The sequence below is a fragment of the Malaclemys terrapin genome, chromosome 25 (assembly GCF_027887155.1).
Source record: "Malaclemys terrapin pileata isolate rMalTer1 chromosome 25, rMalTer1.hap1, whole genome shotgun sequence".
NCBI classification, from domain to species: Eukaryota; Metazoa; Chordata; order Testudines; family Emydidae; genus Malaclemys; species Malaclemys terrapin.
The window spans coordinates 10,561,626-10,575,693 of NC_071529.1; the positions used below are offsets into that span (position 1 = coordinate 10,561,626).

At 40.0% G+C, this 14,068-nt stretch overlaps 1 protein-coding gene across 2 annotated transcripts in view; it reads left to right on the top strand.

Moving 5' to 3' along the window:
• The window catches only part of ZNF652 (zinc finger protein 652), a 39,406-nt gene extending 28,250 nt beyond the window's left edge, over window positions 1-11,156 (top strand). For both annotated transcript variants that reach the window (XM_054014125.1, XM_054014126.1), the window contains exons 3-6: window positions 3,774-3,921; window positions 4,213-4,328; window positions 5,337-5,481; window positions 5,945-11,156. In XM_054014125.1, coding sequence (XP_053870100.1) covers window positions 3,774-3,921; window positions 4,213-4,328; window positions 5,337-5,481; window positions 5,945-6,465 — 930 coding nt within the window. In that variant the 3' untranslated portion in view covers window positions 6,466-11,156. The remainder of the gene's footprint in view (window positions 1-3,773; window positions 3,922-4,212; window positions 4,329-5,336; window positions 5,482-5,944) is intronic.
• The last annotated feature ends 2,912 nt before the right edge of the window (window positions 11,157-14,068 follow it).

A 14,068-nucleotide genomic window follows, 5' to 3' on the forward strand; every position in this document is an offset into this window, starting at 1 on the left:
ACACTGGTGCTGACTCTTAAATATAGGCAAGGCAAGTTTGGATTTGCCCCAGTACAAACATGGGTAAACCTCAGTTGGTGCAAACCCACCTGTATGTCCTCGTCTACAAGTAAGGGTCCGGACTACACTGATTGGTGGCCATTCCTGGCTGAGTCGGAACCATTTCCAAGAGCAGACCAAGCTTGAGAATGGATACAAAGTAGATCCTGGAGCTAGAATTGCAATAAAACAATTGGGCATGACCTGTTAATGGCAAGTCAATGTACATAACAAAATATCTAGGAGACAGCCATGTAATGAAGTGGCCTAGTATAAAGCCATTTTATACCTGGGCATTTTGGTGTTAAAAAGAAATAATAAAAAAAAAAAAAATCCAGCAGTTACATTTGGTGTTAACATCAGTTGAAGACCTAGTGTAGGCAAGACAGCAGCAGCTTCTGGTATTTTTACCACTGTCAAATAAACCTGTTTCTCAACAAGTTTAACTGCCATGGTAATAAAAGCTTTGTAGCCCACTGGAGCCTTGCTTACACTAAGATTTTTATGATGCGAACACCAGGTGCAGTTGAACCGGTGACAGCACCAGTAGGATTTTTTCTAAAATTCCTCCAAGCAGACAATAGTCTAGGAGAAGTTAGACCTATCGGTTTACCTGTAATAGATCAGAAAGAAAAAAGCCCATAAATATATCTGCATAAAATTAATTTAAGGCATCTGTAGCGTCAATTAGTGCTTATTAAGACTATGGATGCACTATAATTGCCCCTTATGTCATCTAAGTAGCAATGTAAATATCATTGCCATTGATTGTGTGTGCGCGCGTGTACAAATTATAAACCTTCTGCTGCATCCTCGTGCCTATCAATGAATTGAAAAAATCCTTGTACTTCTTAAATGAAACATTTCTAAAGCTTGTAGTGTAGCAGAGGCCGCTTAAGTATACATTTAAAGGATGGTATTGTCATTTAGGTGACTCAGCTCACAGCAAATAATCTTTTAGAACTGTCAGTGGGATTTTATAAGTAGCTAATGTATGATATGTAAGGGACTTCTGGGGACATTGAACAGAAGTATTTGTCAGGACACTTACCACGCTTGAAAGGCATCACTGGTACAATAAATTAGTCTTTTGACCATTGTTAGTATGTAGTATATTGAGTAAAAATGGAATAAAAGCTTAAGTCACATATTCAAATGACTGAGGCACTTAGGAGCCTAAATCTCATTGAAAGTCCACTCCTAAGTGTCTGAGTCACTTATGAAATGAGAATTAAGCTCCTATATTTTTAAGTGCTCATGAAAATTTTATCCTATACCTATTTCAAATTCAGCAAAATTTTATCTTTGCCTCTATATAATAATACATTCATCATAATATAATATGTAAACTATAGGACCAGGGGCTAGTAGGTGCTATTATGCAGCCACATAAATGGCTGCATCTTGTGCTCCAGAATCTAAGCGTTCATTTAAAAGTCTCGCCCTTATTGGTTACACAGAGAACTTTTTAAATGTGAGCCAAACGTAAGGCCTTGTCTCTGCTGGTTTTTAGCCACTGGTGTAGCTATAGCAGTGCCAAATTCCTAACGTAGACATGACTTATGTTAGTGCAAGGCATTTTGCACTACTGTACCCTAGTCCAGGGTAAGTCAGCCCACTTATAAGACCTGCTTTATTCCAGTGCAGAATATCTGTGTTTGGGAGTTTGCGATGGTTTTGCTATATTGGTGTAGCTACACTAATGCAAAAGTCTCTCATGTAGGCAATCCCTTAGGCACTTCTGCCTCTGCCCAAAGGGGAGAGGGAAAGAGGAGAATGTATTCCCTCTCCAGTATCAAATGCTTCAGGATCCAAAAACTGTCTCCCAAAACTTCATGGGTGCCTGACTATCTTCTTCAGATTCTCCTTGTAAGCATCTATTATGCAGTTATACCTTGTCAGTTCTAAAACTTGCAGCATGTTAAAAATGAAAATTTGGGAGCAGCTTTTTAAAAAATGAATTTGATTGGAAAGGCAGTGAAGAGGTGGGGGCAGAGTTGCGTAATATAGTTCTAATATGCCAAGTAAGACATGGAGCCTTGTCTAGAACAAATCCCATGTGGCTTGATTACATAAGTGCCAGTTGGACTGATGATAATGGCTCTTCTGTCATGTATAAACCTAAATATAGCTCTATATGATGGATTGTAGCCATTCCAAAAGAGCCTTTGTGTTCTGTTGGATAAGTACCTTTTCAAAATTAGTGCCTTTACAAAGGCTTTTATTGTTCTGTTAGGCTGTATCCAGACATTAAATCGGTGTATCCAGATTACTTGCTGTTGATTGCTCATGGAAATGCTAGATTTCCAATTCCCAATGGCTGACTTTGTGTTAAATCAAATGATCACTTTTTAGCACTGCTTTACTCTCCAGGGTTTTTCCACCATCGACTGCAGTTTGTTCCTGACATCTCCGAGTAGGTCCTTTGAAAGGAGAAGGATCTTTCCTGGTGGCAGTGTGGTATGCAAACTCCCAGGCCAGCAAAGGTTGGGTGCTCTGTGAAGGCAGTATGACTTGCCCGTGATGGAGGAGGAACACCTCATGTTGACAGGAGTGGCACTGACTGTCTCCTTAGAAAACTGCATCCAGCTCACTTTGACGGGAGCGGGATGAATGACAGCCAGAAAAGATTAAAATTTCTAGAGAACTCCTTCCCTTTCCTTTCAAAGATAAAAAAATGTTTGATATCTTCATATATTGCTCCATTAAGTTTCACAACTGTTATTCTGAAATGTATAAAATTGTACAAAGATTTTTAAAAATTGTTTATCATTAATATTCTTTTGAAAATGGGGGTGTATGTGAGATGCTTATCCTTGATCCTGTCGGGAGATTTCATGGTAATGCTGGGGTTGGGGTTTGAATTGAGAGGTCATGTGCTGCATATTTCCCCATATAAAATGGTCTTGAAGGCAAGGCAAACAGTGTCATTGTACAAGCCAGGGAGACAACTCAGGACTATCTGGCATCCAGCTGTCTGGATTAGGTAGTTAGTGAAAATGACTTTAGTGTGTCTTTACTCCTTACTTATCCACCTCATAAAACCACCTGCTCAATAAAGGATCAAGATTAGAATAGCAGTGTCCAGAAGTGCAACAGGTCAGTGTCTAGTGCCTTCTGACCTTACAATCTGCAGGGCCCTAGAGTTCCAGAAACCGAGACATCTGGCCATGTATTGCTGTCTCCTTTGGGCTTGTTGCTGGAGTTTGAGCTCTGGCATTAAGATGTTTCTTCCTATGTAGTCCTGCTGCCAAGAGAAGTAGAGACATTCCAAGAGTTATGCAAAGCTTGCAAGTTTTCTTGCTTTTTGGCACTAAACAAGGACACTGATATGGACATTCTAAACCTCTCCTCCCAATACTAGAATCCAACTGGACAGTCCAACCTAACTTGAGCTGACACTATAGCTATCACTGGGTTTTGGAAACCGGATACTGTAGTGTAGTTGCTGCACTGCTCTTGAGATGTCAGCAGATGGCACCAAACTGCAAGTGTGTTAACCTCTGTTCCCTCATTCCACTATTCTTTGGTCTGTACTCTTTGTAAGTGTATCTACATTTTCCAGATTCTTAAAAACAATGAATTTGGGCTGAAGTCCATGTTGGGATTCTGACTTCCTTCCTTGTTTTGGGAACATTCTTCCTTGAGCAAGTTGGTATGTGCCTTATCTCTCCTGACTTGTGGCTTTGAAACTCTTTGTGAATTAAGCTTGCTTGTTTGTCCCATTCATTCAGTGTGTTTCCTGTAAGAAATCGTTCAAGAAGCTCTGGTCTCTCCATGAACACATCAAGATTGTTCATGGATATGCAGAAAAAAAGTTCTCCTGTGAGATCTGCGAAAAGAAGTTCTACACAATGGCCCATGTGCGGAAGCACATGGTTGGTGAGTTCTTGCTGCTTATGTTTGCTGATCCTGATACCTTGTTGTCTTCCTGGTCCTTAACTGTTTTTAATATCTAATCTCTAACGCAAGTAACCTAACTTCCTTAGCTTAATCTGTTGTTAGAGGGAAACTAAGAATGTACATTCGTAGTACCGGGAACACCAGATAGTATTCACCTGTACAGTACCAGTCTTTCTCTCAGGGCTCCAGAATGAGAGATTTTGAGTGAAGTAATGTGTTTGTGTTGCATTTTTAGTAACCTTTTTTCATAATGTAATATATATGTTGCAGCACATACAAAGGATATGCCATTTACATGTGAAACCTGTGGAAAATCGTTCAAACGCAGTATGTCGCTCAAAGTGCATTCCCTACAGCATTCTGGAGAGAAACCTTTCAGATGTGAGGTGAGGCAGCCACTTTTTGAAGTGTTGACATAGTATGAGGCATATGAATCTAGTACCCACCAATGTGAAGCTACAAATGTGAAAATGTCTTATCTATGCAATGAGGTGCAGTTGTATTAAAGCATGGGAAAAAATGTATTCTCTGGGGAGAGCAGAGCATAAGTGCAGGTAGGAGTAATGCAAAACTGTCAAGAATCTGGTTTGGTTCAGTGCTGCAGTGGAAGTAGCCAATTACTGTATGTCGTTTTCCTTTGCTGGGAATACTAAGGGGGCAGAAAAGGGGTATTGGTTTTGGGGGCGAGAGGGTAAGAAGCTCTCCCTTTCTTTCCAAAACCAGGAATGAAGGAGGGTAGGAAGAAACCTTTAGACCAATTATCCAGATCTCTCTTCTTAGCATCTTCAGGAAAAATGGAGGAAAACAGTTTGCCATCGCTTTCATCAGTGTTTGGGAGGATGAAGAAACAAAGCATCCCTTTCTGTCCTAGCTCGGGGGGAGGGGAGTGTAATTCTAAATTTACGAGGCACCTACATGCCAAACTACAGTAGGACTTAATAGAATCCAGAGACAGTGCTGTTGGAAGAGCCCATTGTTTTCCCTCTTCAGCAGTGCAAGGAATACCCTGGGCTTTCTAATGAGACAACCTGTTAGTGAGTGAAATGGAGAGTCATTTTTCATATTACTTGTGGCCATTAGGTATCCGAGGAGCAGTTTCAAAGCCCTGATTTTTTATAAATCTCTTTAAGGCTGTACCTCCTGGGTACACAAGATAATGCTCCTAATAATGGATCCCCCTCCCCCCCGCCCAAAAAAGTGTGGGTATCAATAGTGTGTGTGTTTCATATATGCATTTTTAACTGGATGGCCTACTGTTGTTAAATCCTCTCTAGACTATGTTTTCTTGGTGCATGAGGGGTCTACTTGTGTACTGCTTTGGGGTGGTCTTCTGGATTTCTATATATGCTTCCTTACCGGAGATGACTGAAAGTCAAGGTCTGTGTCTGTTGCAGAACTGTGATGAAAGGTTTCAGTACAAGTACCAGCTGCGTTCCCACATGAGCATCCACATTGGGCACAAACAGTTTATGTGCCAGTGGTGTGGCAAAGACTTCAACATGAAACAGTACTTCGATGAGCACATGAAAACACACACTGGTAAGAACATATCTAAGAAAAGTGCACACACCTCTAGGGCATAAACATGCCAAGTCTTCCATGTGCATCAGTCCCACCAAACTTATGCCTAAAGTCAGATTCAACCCAGATCCAGCCAGTAACTTAGTGACACCTAACCTCCTCTCCCACTGCCCTGTATGCAGTATTTCAACTGCAAAAATGAGTGGTTGTGCATGTTTCTCTTCATGTTACTGTGGTTTGAAGAAGCCCATTACCCAGCCTTTTTAGAATTCTCCTTATGCACCAGACCTTGACGGTGGGAGAGGAGCTCACGAAGATTGAGGGTTTTTTTGGGAAAGCAGTTCGGTTGTGTTTTTATTTTGGCCATAAGTAGGGAAGAGTGCAGTCTGTGGAATATACAACTCATTGACCACTTATAGCTGAAGTAAATTATGTTAGCAGAAGCTTTCAGCCTAACTGGCTGCTGTGTTTTATCTTATAGGAGAGAAGCCTTTTATCTGTGAAATCTGTGGCAAAAGCTTCACCAGCCGCCCAAACATGAAGAGACACCGCAGAACTCACACAGGGGAGAAGCCTTACCCATGTGATGTGTGTGGCCAGCGATTTCGCTTCTCCAACATGCTCAAGGCGCACAAGGAGAAGTGCTTCCGGGTCACAAGCCCCGTTAATGTGCCACCTGCTGTTCAGATCCCACTTACCACAACTTCTCCTGCTACTGCAGTCCTTTCTGTAGCAAACACACCCACCACCCCAACTCCACCCATCAACCTGAACCCAGTGAACACTCTCCCTCCACGTCCCATCCCCCATCCATATTCACACCTTCATCTCCATCCTCACCCTCACCCACACCATCCACACCATCTCCCAGTCCCCCCAGTCCCTCATTTACCCCCACCTCCAGCCCTTTTTAAGAGTGAGCCTTTAAATCACAGAGGCCAGAGTGAGGACAACTTTCTGCGACACCTGGCAGAAAAAAACATTTCAGCACAACACCACTAACACCTTTGCCTCCTGCCAGCTGTTTTTCCTGTTTTATGCACATGGAAACGTGCCCTCCTGGAAATTGCAGAGGGAGAGCTAGTGAAGATCTTTCAGATCTCTTTGTCCCCACTTGGAAGATCCTGGTACTCTCATGAATCAGTTAACGAACAAGAAAATTCCATTGGATCAGCAGTGATCATTTGAACCAGGGGAACCAAAGGGACTGAAACCCAATTTGCTTGCGTTCTACTGGTGACTTTTATAAATTTCAAATACTGAGACTTGTGGAATTTTATAATTTCATATCAGCTGATGAGGTATGCTTGCTTTTATATCCTGGACTTCTCCTCAAAGAGGGGATAGGCCTGGTTTCCTTTGTACTAATCGGAAAGGCTGTGAGATTAATACAGAGCATTAATTGTATCACTGTGTATCGTAATGAATTCTTTTCAGCTTTTGGTGCTGGCTACGGAGTGAGCCAGCCACGTATCACAGTATATCAAGCATTATAGAGAAAGACAAAAAAATTTGTTTGTGTAGCTCTCCTAACGCACTCTTTATTTTACTACAGAAATTATTTTAGAGTTTTTTGTATAGACCTATTTAGTAGTCTGTTTCTAAAATGAAATGTATTTCAATAAGCGGTGTAATTTTTTCAGTGTAGCTGGACCTATGTTGTATAATAGATAAAATTTTATAATCATCAAAATGTGATTCTAAAAAGATGCAAATAGCTTCTATAGTTAAAGTTATTCTTACATCCATACAACTTAAACGGTGCTTCAGAGAAGAGAGGGACCCAAGAGGTCTCTGGCAAGGCTGCCTGAGAAGTGGTGTTGATTTCAGAACTTTTATGTAATTTATTTAGTAGTTTTTAAACCTTACCTTTCCCCTTCCACAGTGTCTCTTAGGCTTATTGAACAAAGACATTGAGATACCACGCTCCTGCTCTACAGGTTTCACTTAGTTCAGTTGGATGGAAGTGTGGAATGGGTTGGGTTAGAAAGGGACACATCTATTGGGTGAAGAAACTCAGCAGCTCATGAGTTATGAAGTCACAGGTGAGTGAGAGATCTGACTTAGGAGATGGGAAATAAACTATCTCAAGTCAGCCAAGCATATCTTCTTTTATATAGGAAGGCCTGGTTTTAATGTTTGTTTATGGTATGATTTTAATTTTGGGATCATATCAAATGCTGCTCGTTCAGATTGCTTTTTTAAAATTCCTGGACTTAGGAGAGGAGAATTAAGTTAGTTTCACAAATGTGGTGTTTGGTTGATTGTAAGAATGAGAAGAGGAGAAATTTGAATGGGAAAATGGTGTTTAAGTAGACACATTGCTGAGAAAATGCAGTATGTATCCACAGTATGGAGCTCTGTCCCATAACCATGACACATTCAGACAATATGGGATGATATTGAGGGGTTCATAGTCCAATTTTTTGGGCAAATCTAAGTTTGACAGTTATAGGTTAGAAACCTTTGAATTTAGACAAGTCACTGTTTCATAATCTTGTGAGGCACTGAGTGAGTGGCAAATGACAAGTTTGGTGCAGAGGTGGTGGGCTGGAAGGCCAAATGTATCTGTTTTAATCAGTGAGTGGTTATTTTTTCAGGTTTGTGTTTTTGTTTAAATGACATTGAATATAGCAGCATTATGCAATTTAGGTAATTGTTGCCACCCTCAATGAAGAGTCAGAGGCCCAGAGCCATTGTACTGTAAGTTTCAAAAATGTTTCCTACTATTTTGTGCTGCTTGGTCAATTGAATCCCACCCAAACTCCATCTCCAAAGACCCCAATAGACAGATTAACTAAAATGGCAATGAACTGGGCTCTTGCGGCTGATAGGTATCTTCAAAGTAGCAGAAATGGTGGGAATCCTTCCTAGCATTATTTCTTCAAGTTTAATGCTGTTAATCACTATTTTTATTTTTTAAACACCACATTCTGTCTTTTGGGAATTAGCTCCTTAGTTGGTATTTTACAAAGTTTCTGCCATCTAATCATCAATGCTTTCTTTTTTCATAGGAAATTTTAGGAACAGGAATTTAGGCCCTTTTGGCCCAACATACTCATTTTTGACCGAACTGAAAATCCCCTCCCCTCCCCCCATTTCTGAAGAATACAAGAATGTGGGTTTTTTTAAATGTTTCTCTATAATATTTATATACACCCTTTATCTCATAGGTGATAAAGCCAGTTATGAAGGTGAATTTACACTCATGATTATGACTGTTGTATTTACTGTGGCTGGTCCGCCCAGGAAAGTTCTATGCATTCCATGTCACATTTACAACCTACGTTTCTGTTGTGCCACGATTTTATGGTCAGGCCTGTTATTAAATGATTTTTAAATGCTAAAACAAAATCTTGGTAAATGAATTGTAATCCAGTTTTGCAAAATGATTTTCTTCTCAATAAATTTACAGTATTAGGCTGCTATTCAAAATTCTAGAATCTGAGACAGTTTTTCTCTTCTATGGTACACAGTACTTGTACATCTTGGATATCAGCTGATTTTGCCTCTGAGATCTAGAAACTTCTACCATTCTGCGGAAGAAAGTAAAATTGGGCTAGGAAAAATTAACTTAATAGTCGTATGTTTAATAGAATGTCATGGTACAAAATTATTGGAGACAAATTCTCTGTAATCATTTGGGGAAAACTTAAAATGGACTCTGACATGCTTGTCTAAAAGTGCTTCAATATTGTACCATAAAACTACAAACTGCAGTAACAGAGGGTAGGTGAAAATTCAGAGGAGAGATTTGCCATGGCTACTGGCATATGCTTAACATGGCATATGCCCTAAATTTATATTAACATGGGCTTCACATGGGCTTCATTTACTGGGTTCACACAATACTGGAAAATGTGACAAGCACTTGTCTAACACTTTACCATTGTCCTTGAAGGGGGAAAAAATATGCATGAGTTTTGTATTAGCTTTATTGTGTGTGTGTTTTATTTGTCTAAAGAGTGTTTTGTTCCTGACACTAGTATGTTTGTTACTCAATTTTCTAGTGACAGCAAAGTATTAAAATATAACAAAGTTCCAGCCTAGAGAAAATTCCAGCCCAGATGCTAGTCCAGGAGTGAAAATGATTTGATACTTTTTGAGTTAAAAAACGATATAACAAACATGGAAATGTGGATTTACAAGATGCTTTCTCTTTATTTGTAGAGCTCTGACTCATTTCCAAATTTGGAAGCTTTTAGCCAGTGTAGGCTAGTTGATTTGCCTGTTTAAAGCTTATTTTTACCTACTTTGCCTTTTAAAATAGGTGTGGCAGTGCTTAGTCTCTCCAAGGAGCAGATTCTCAGTTGGTGTATATCCCATAGCTCTGAAGTAAATGCAGCAAAGGCAATTTACGCTAACTGAGGATTTGCCTCCAAGTTTTGCACGCTTCTGTCATCTGGACTCTGCTGTTGAAGTCCGACACACTGAATTCTGGATGGTCCAAAATTTTCTAGAACCTAAATCAGTTTTTATTTTTTAAACTCTTAAAACGCATTTTTTAAAGCAACTAGTGTTTGTCAGTTTTGTCACACACAAAGTTAACTTACAGTTAGGGGTCCGACAACAGCGGCAGTGGGACAGCTACCCTTTTTTCTTTCTTTCGGTGATTTAGTGCTTATGGTAAATACAAAACTGCTAGTCTTGGTGACAAAAGTCATTTATTTTCAGAAAGGGCAGTGGCAATACAAGCTTCCCTACATTGTGTGTATCTCAAATTGACCTGAAAGGAAACCGCCTTTCAAGATGAGAGAGCAGTTCTGTGTCTGCCTGACTACACAATTGTCGTCTTGGCTGATGCTAAATGTTACTATTGTTAGCAGTATCAGTCTGATTCTTAATGGATAGATGTCTACTTAAAAAATCACCATTACAACAAATACTAACGCTGCTTATGAATCATTAAACAGCTGTTGGGGTATAATGATTTTAGATTTAGTATCTTGAGCCAGATTCAAGCCTGAGCCCTAAAGGGGGAAAGCCTCTCGTCAGTCAAATCCACAGTAGGTGGGATTCTTCTGTTTTCCTCGAGCTTCCTACGTCTCTCATTGTTGCACCTTACCCTGAACTGTGAATTTCTTTGGTCTTGTAATCTGTTGATCTTGTAATGATTATTGGTGGTGGTTGCTCTTTGATGGAGGAAGGGAGGAGGTAAAACTGAAGTTATGCCAGCTGATACACAAGCACTTCCATATGTCATTTTCACTTCTGTTTTTAACCAAGTAGGTGAGCAACAAAATGTAACTCTCCCACCTAAGAATATTGGATAAAATTAATATTTGTAATACACTTGAATTACTGCCTATCCCTTTGCAGTACAAATAGAATGATTAATGGGCCAACTATGAACAATATTTGTAGGAGAGGCATTTTAGAAGTGTTTTTCAGGGTGGTATGTCATATTATCCAGTGCTGTTTGGACTTTGATACAAATGTTTGTGCACTGAAACTTTTGAATTTTATGACTGTGCATATGGATTGTATATGTACATGCCCTTGATTTGAAAGTGGTTGAGGGACCTCGTGATAGAACACCATGTGACTTGTAGTGAGGCCCTTGAGTGTACTAAGTCAGTAATGCCAAACTTTCTAGCTCGTGGGAATTTAGCCCAAACTCATAAAATATTTAAATGTTTTATGGTTTAATTTCATTTCCTAATAATAAAAAAGGAAAAAAACTCATAATTATAGACTTGTTGAACTGTGCAATTTTACCCATTGATATAGAACATCTCCTCTGTAAATAGAGGCTTAATTAAGCTGTGTCTTTAAAAATCTGCTTTGAGGGGGGAAAATACCCAAGACACACATTTACCTGAGAGATCATTGAGATCATTTAAGTAAATACATGAGGCAGTTTCCATAACACACATTGGGTACTTGATAGACAAGTAATAGCATTCTTGGAGCTTTTCCAGTCTACTGTGTAATGCGATATAATTTTTTTAATTTGGGGAAAAGAATGGAAAAATTGTACTGCCCATGCACATGGACCCATTTCTGAATTTTGAGCTGTACCATTTTCCAGCCATGATTATTCACGTCCTCTTAATCTCAGGCCTCTCTCTTTTTCCCCCCCCCTCCCAATCTTACGATTTTAAAGTGGGCAAATGGATTTTGGTTTTCAAAATTGCTGATGAGCTGAAAACTTGCATGCTAAATTTGAGACTGGGGTGACATATTACATTCCGATTAGAAAAATGTGTGTGTTTATAATGGAGAATAGTTACACATTATTAAAGATGCGAGTGTTATCTTTATTATGCAATAGATTCTAGCTCTATAATATATGATTATTGATAACCACCTTGCATTGGACATTACCTCAACAAATCAGAGGTGCTCTCGACATTTTAGAACGTAAAGATTATTAGTCAAAAACTTGTCAGCTTTCACAATTGGTAAACACTTTAACATTCAAGTCTAGACTCTGATTTTTTTCCACATAAATCATCCAAAATTGCAACAATTGAAGAAAGCAAAATTCCACATTTATGAATATGTAATAGTTTAACTCTTCTAAGGATTAAATATGGAAGCTCTCGTCACAAAATCTTGCCATTTCTGAAATACTCATTAAGATTTAAATATCCTTTTATGCAACATCATTCGCTAACCTACATCTAAAGAGTTCACCTTATTGCACTCTAATTTACTCATTTTACTCACTACTTGATTCCACAATTTTGTAGAACTATTTGTTGATTTCTTGTGTGTAGGTGTCTTTACTAGTAGTTGACACTTGCTTTGTCCCCTCTTAAGAAAAGGGACTTGTTTAGCTGCTTTATATCAAGCACCTTCATGTGTACATAAATAAAACCTGATTTTTCTGCAAAGATCTCAGGGGACACAAAATCTAAATAAAACTCAGCCTAGTAAAATGTAATGCGGTTTTGATGTACTTTTCAGACAAAGGACCAGCTATGCATTTCAAGTAATAGAATCACCTATTTGGTGCTAACCGCTGTGTGTCTTACCATCAGTCCTATCCTGTCTCCCTACAGCGTCAGCACTACCCCTCTGTCCTTGAGTGCCTTGAGGAAGCCAGTGTCTCCAAAACACATCCCAGTTCAAAACCTTTCTTTAATTTCTGATGGGGTGGCTTCCTCTTTGTCCCTTTCCACTGAGTATCTCAGGGCTATTTTTAGCTTTCTTCCGCCTTCCTCTCTCTCTTTCATAGTTTCATCCTTGAATATCATTTACATATGAATGTCATCCTGCTCCTCAGCTGTTTGATCCCGCTATCTTATCTCTCTCCTCTTTTGACTCTTGGATAGTGATTATACCATGAGTCAGCAACCTGCGGCATGCGTGCCAAAGGTGGCATGCGAGCCAGTTTTTACTGGCACGCTGCTGCCAGCCGTGGTCCCAGCCACCGCCCCCACTCAGCCCGCTGCCGGCCTGGGTGAATGGAACCCCCGGCCGGCAGCAGCCTGAGCGGGGCCAGCGGCCAGGAGCCGGCAGACGGAACCCCAGACTGGCAGCAGGCTGACACGTTCAACCCGCTGCCAATCTGGGGTTCTGTCCACTGGCCACACTCACCTCACTGCTGGTCTGCGGTTCCAGCCAGCCGGGGCCCGGGTCTCCGGCCCTGCTCAGCCCTCCTGCCAGCCTGGAGCTCTGCTCCTGGCCTGGTCCCACCACTCTGCAGCCCTTATCAAAAATTACACTACAATTAGCTTAAAAACGTTGTTTGTATATTACAGCAGTCGTTAAAACGTATAATAATAAATACATAGGTTTGATTAAACAAAGTAGTTGTATTTCCGTGCCTGTGCTTAATTTGTGTGTTCGATGATTTACCTTCTAAAAAAATCTCACATGTCTTGCACCCCCAGGGGCTACGTGCACCCCAGGTTAAGAACCACTGCACTAAACTGATAAGATCTGCGTTTTAATTTAATTTTAAATTAAGCTTCTTAAACATTTTAAAAACCTTGTTTACTTTACATACAGTTTAGTGTTATATTATAGACTTAGAGAGAGATCCTCTAAAAACATTAAAATGTATTACCGGCATGCGAAACCTTAAATTAGAGTGAATAAATGAAGGCTCGGCACACCACTTCTGAAAGGTTGCCAACCCCTGGATTATACTGTAATTTTCTAGTACAGAATGTTTAAAAACTATAGATCTGGTTTAGTGTCTTTTTCCCATGACTCCAACTCCTACGTCACTCTTCCTACCTTTGCTCTCAGGGTCAGAAATCTAGTTTTCTTGACCTCCAAACACTTTCAGTAACCTTCTGTGTAATTTATTAACACTTCTGCAGAAATCTTAATCCTTTCCTGGTTTGCCTATTTCAGTTCTTCCTAGATCCCTACCTTCTCACTAATGTTCAAGGAGACCAGAATGCTGCTAGTAGGCAATTTTTTGTTGTTCCAGGAAGTAAGCGCACATCATCTCCTGTCCTACTTCACCAGCTTCAAAGTACCTTCAGATGCAGTCCTAAATTTTCCTTTATTTTCATAAGTATTTGCTCACTCAACCATTTACTCCTCTGTCCATTCACTGGACTCCAGCCCCTCCACATGGGTGCAAAAAGCTGAAAGTTTGATGTTCACTTTATGCAGTTGTTGTTCTGAACTTCCCCCAATCCTC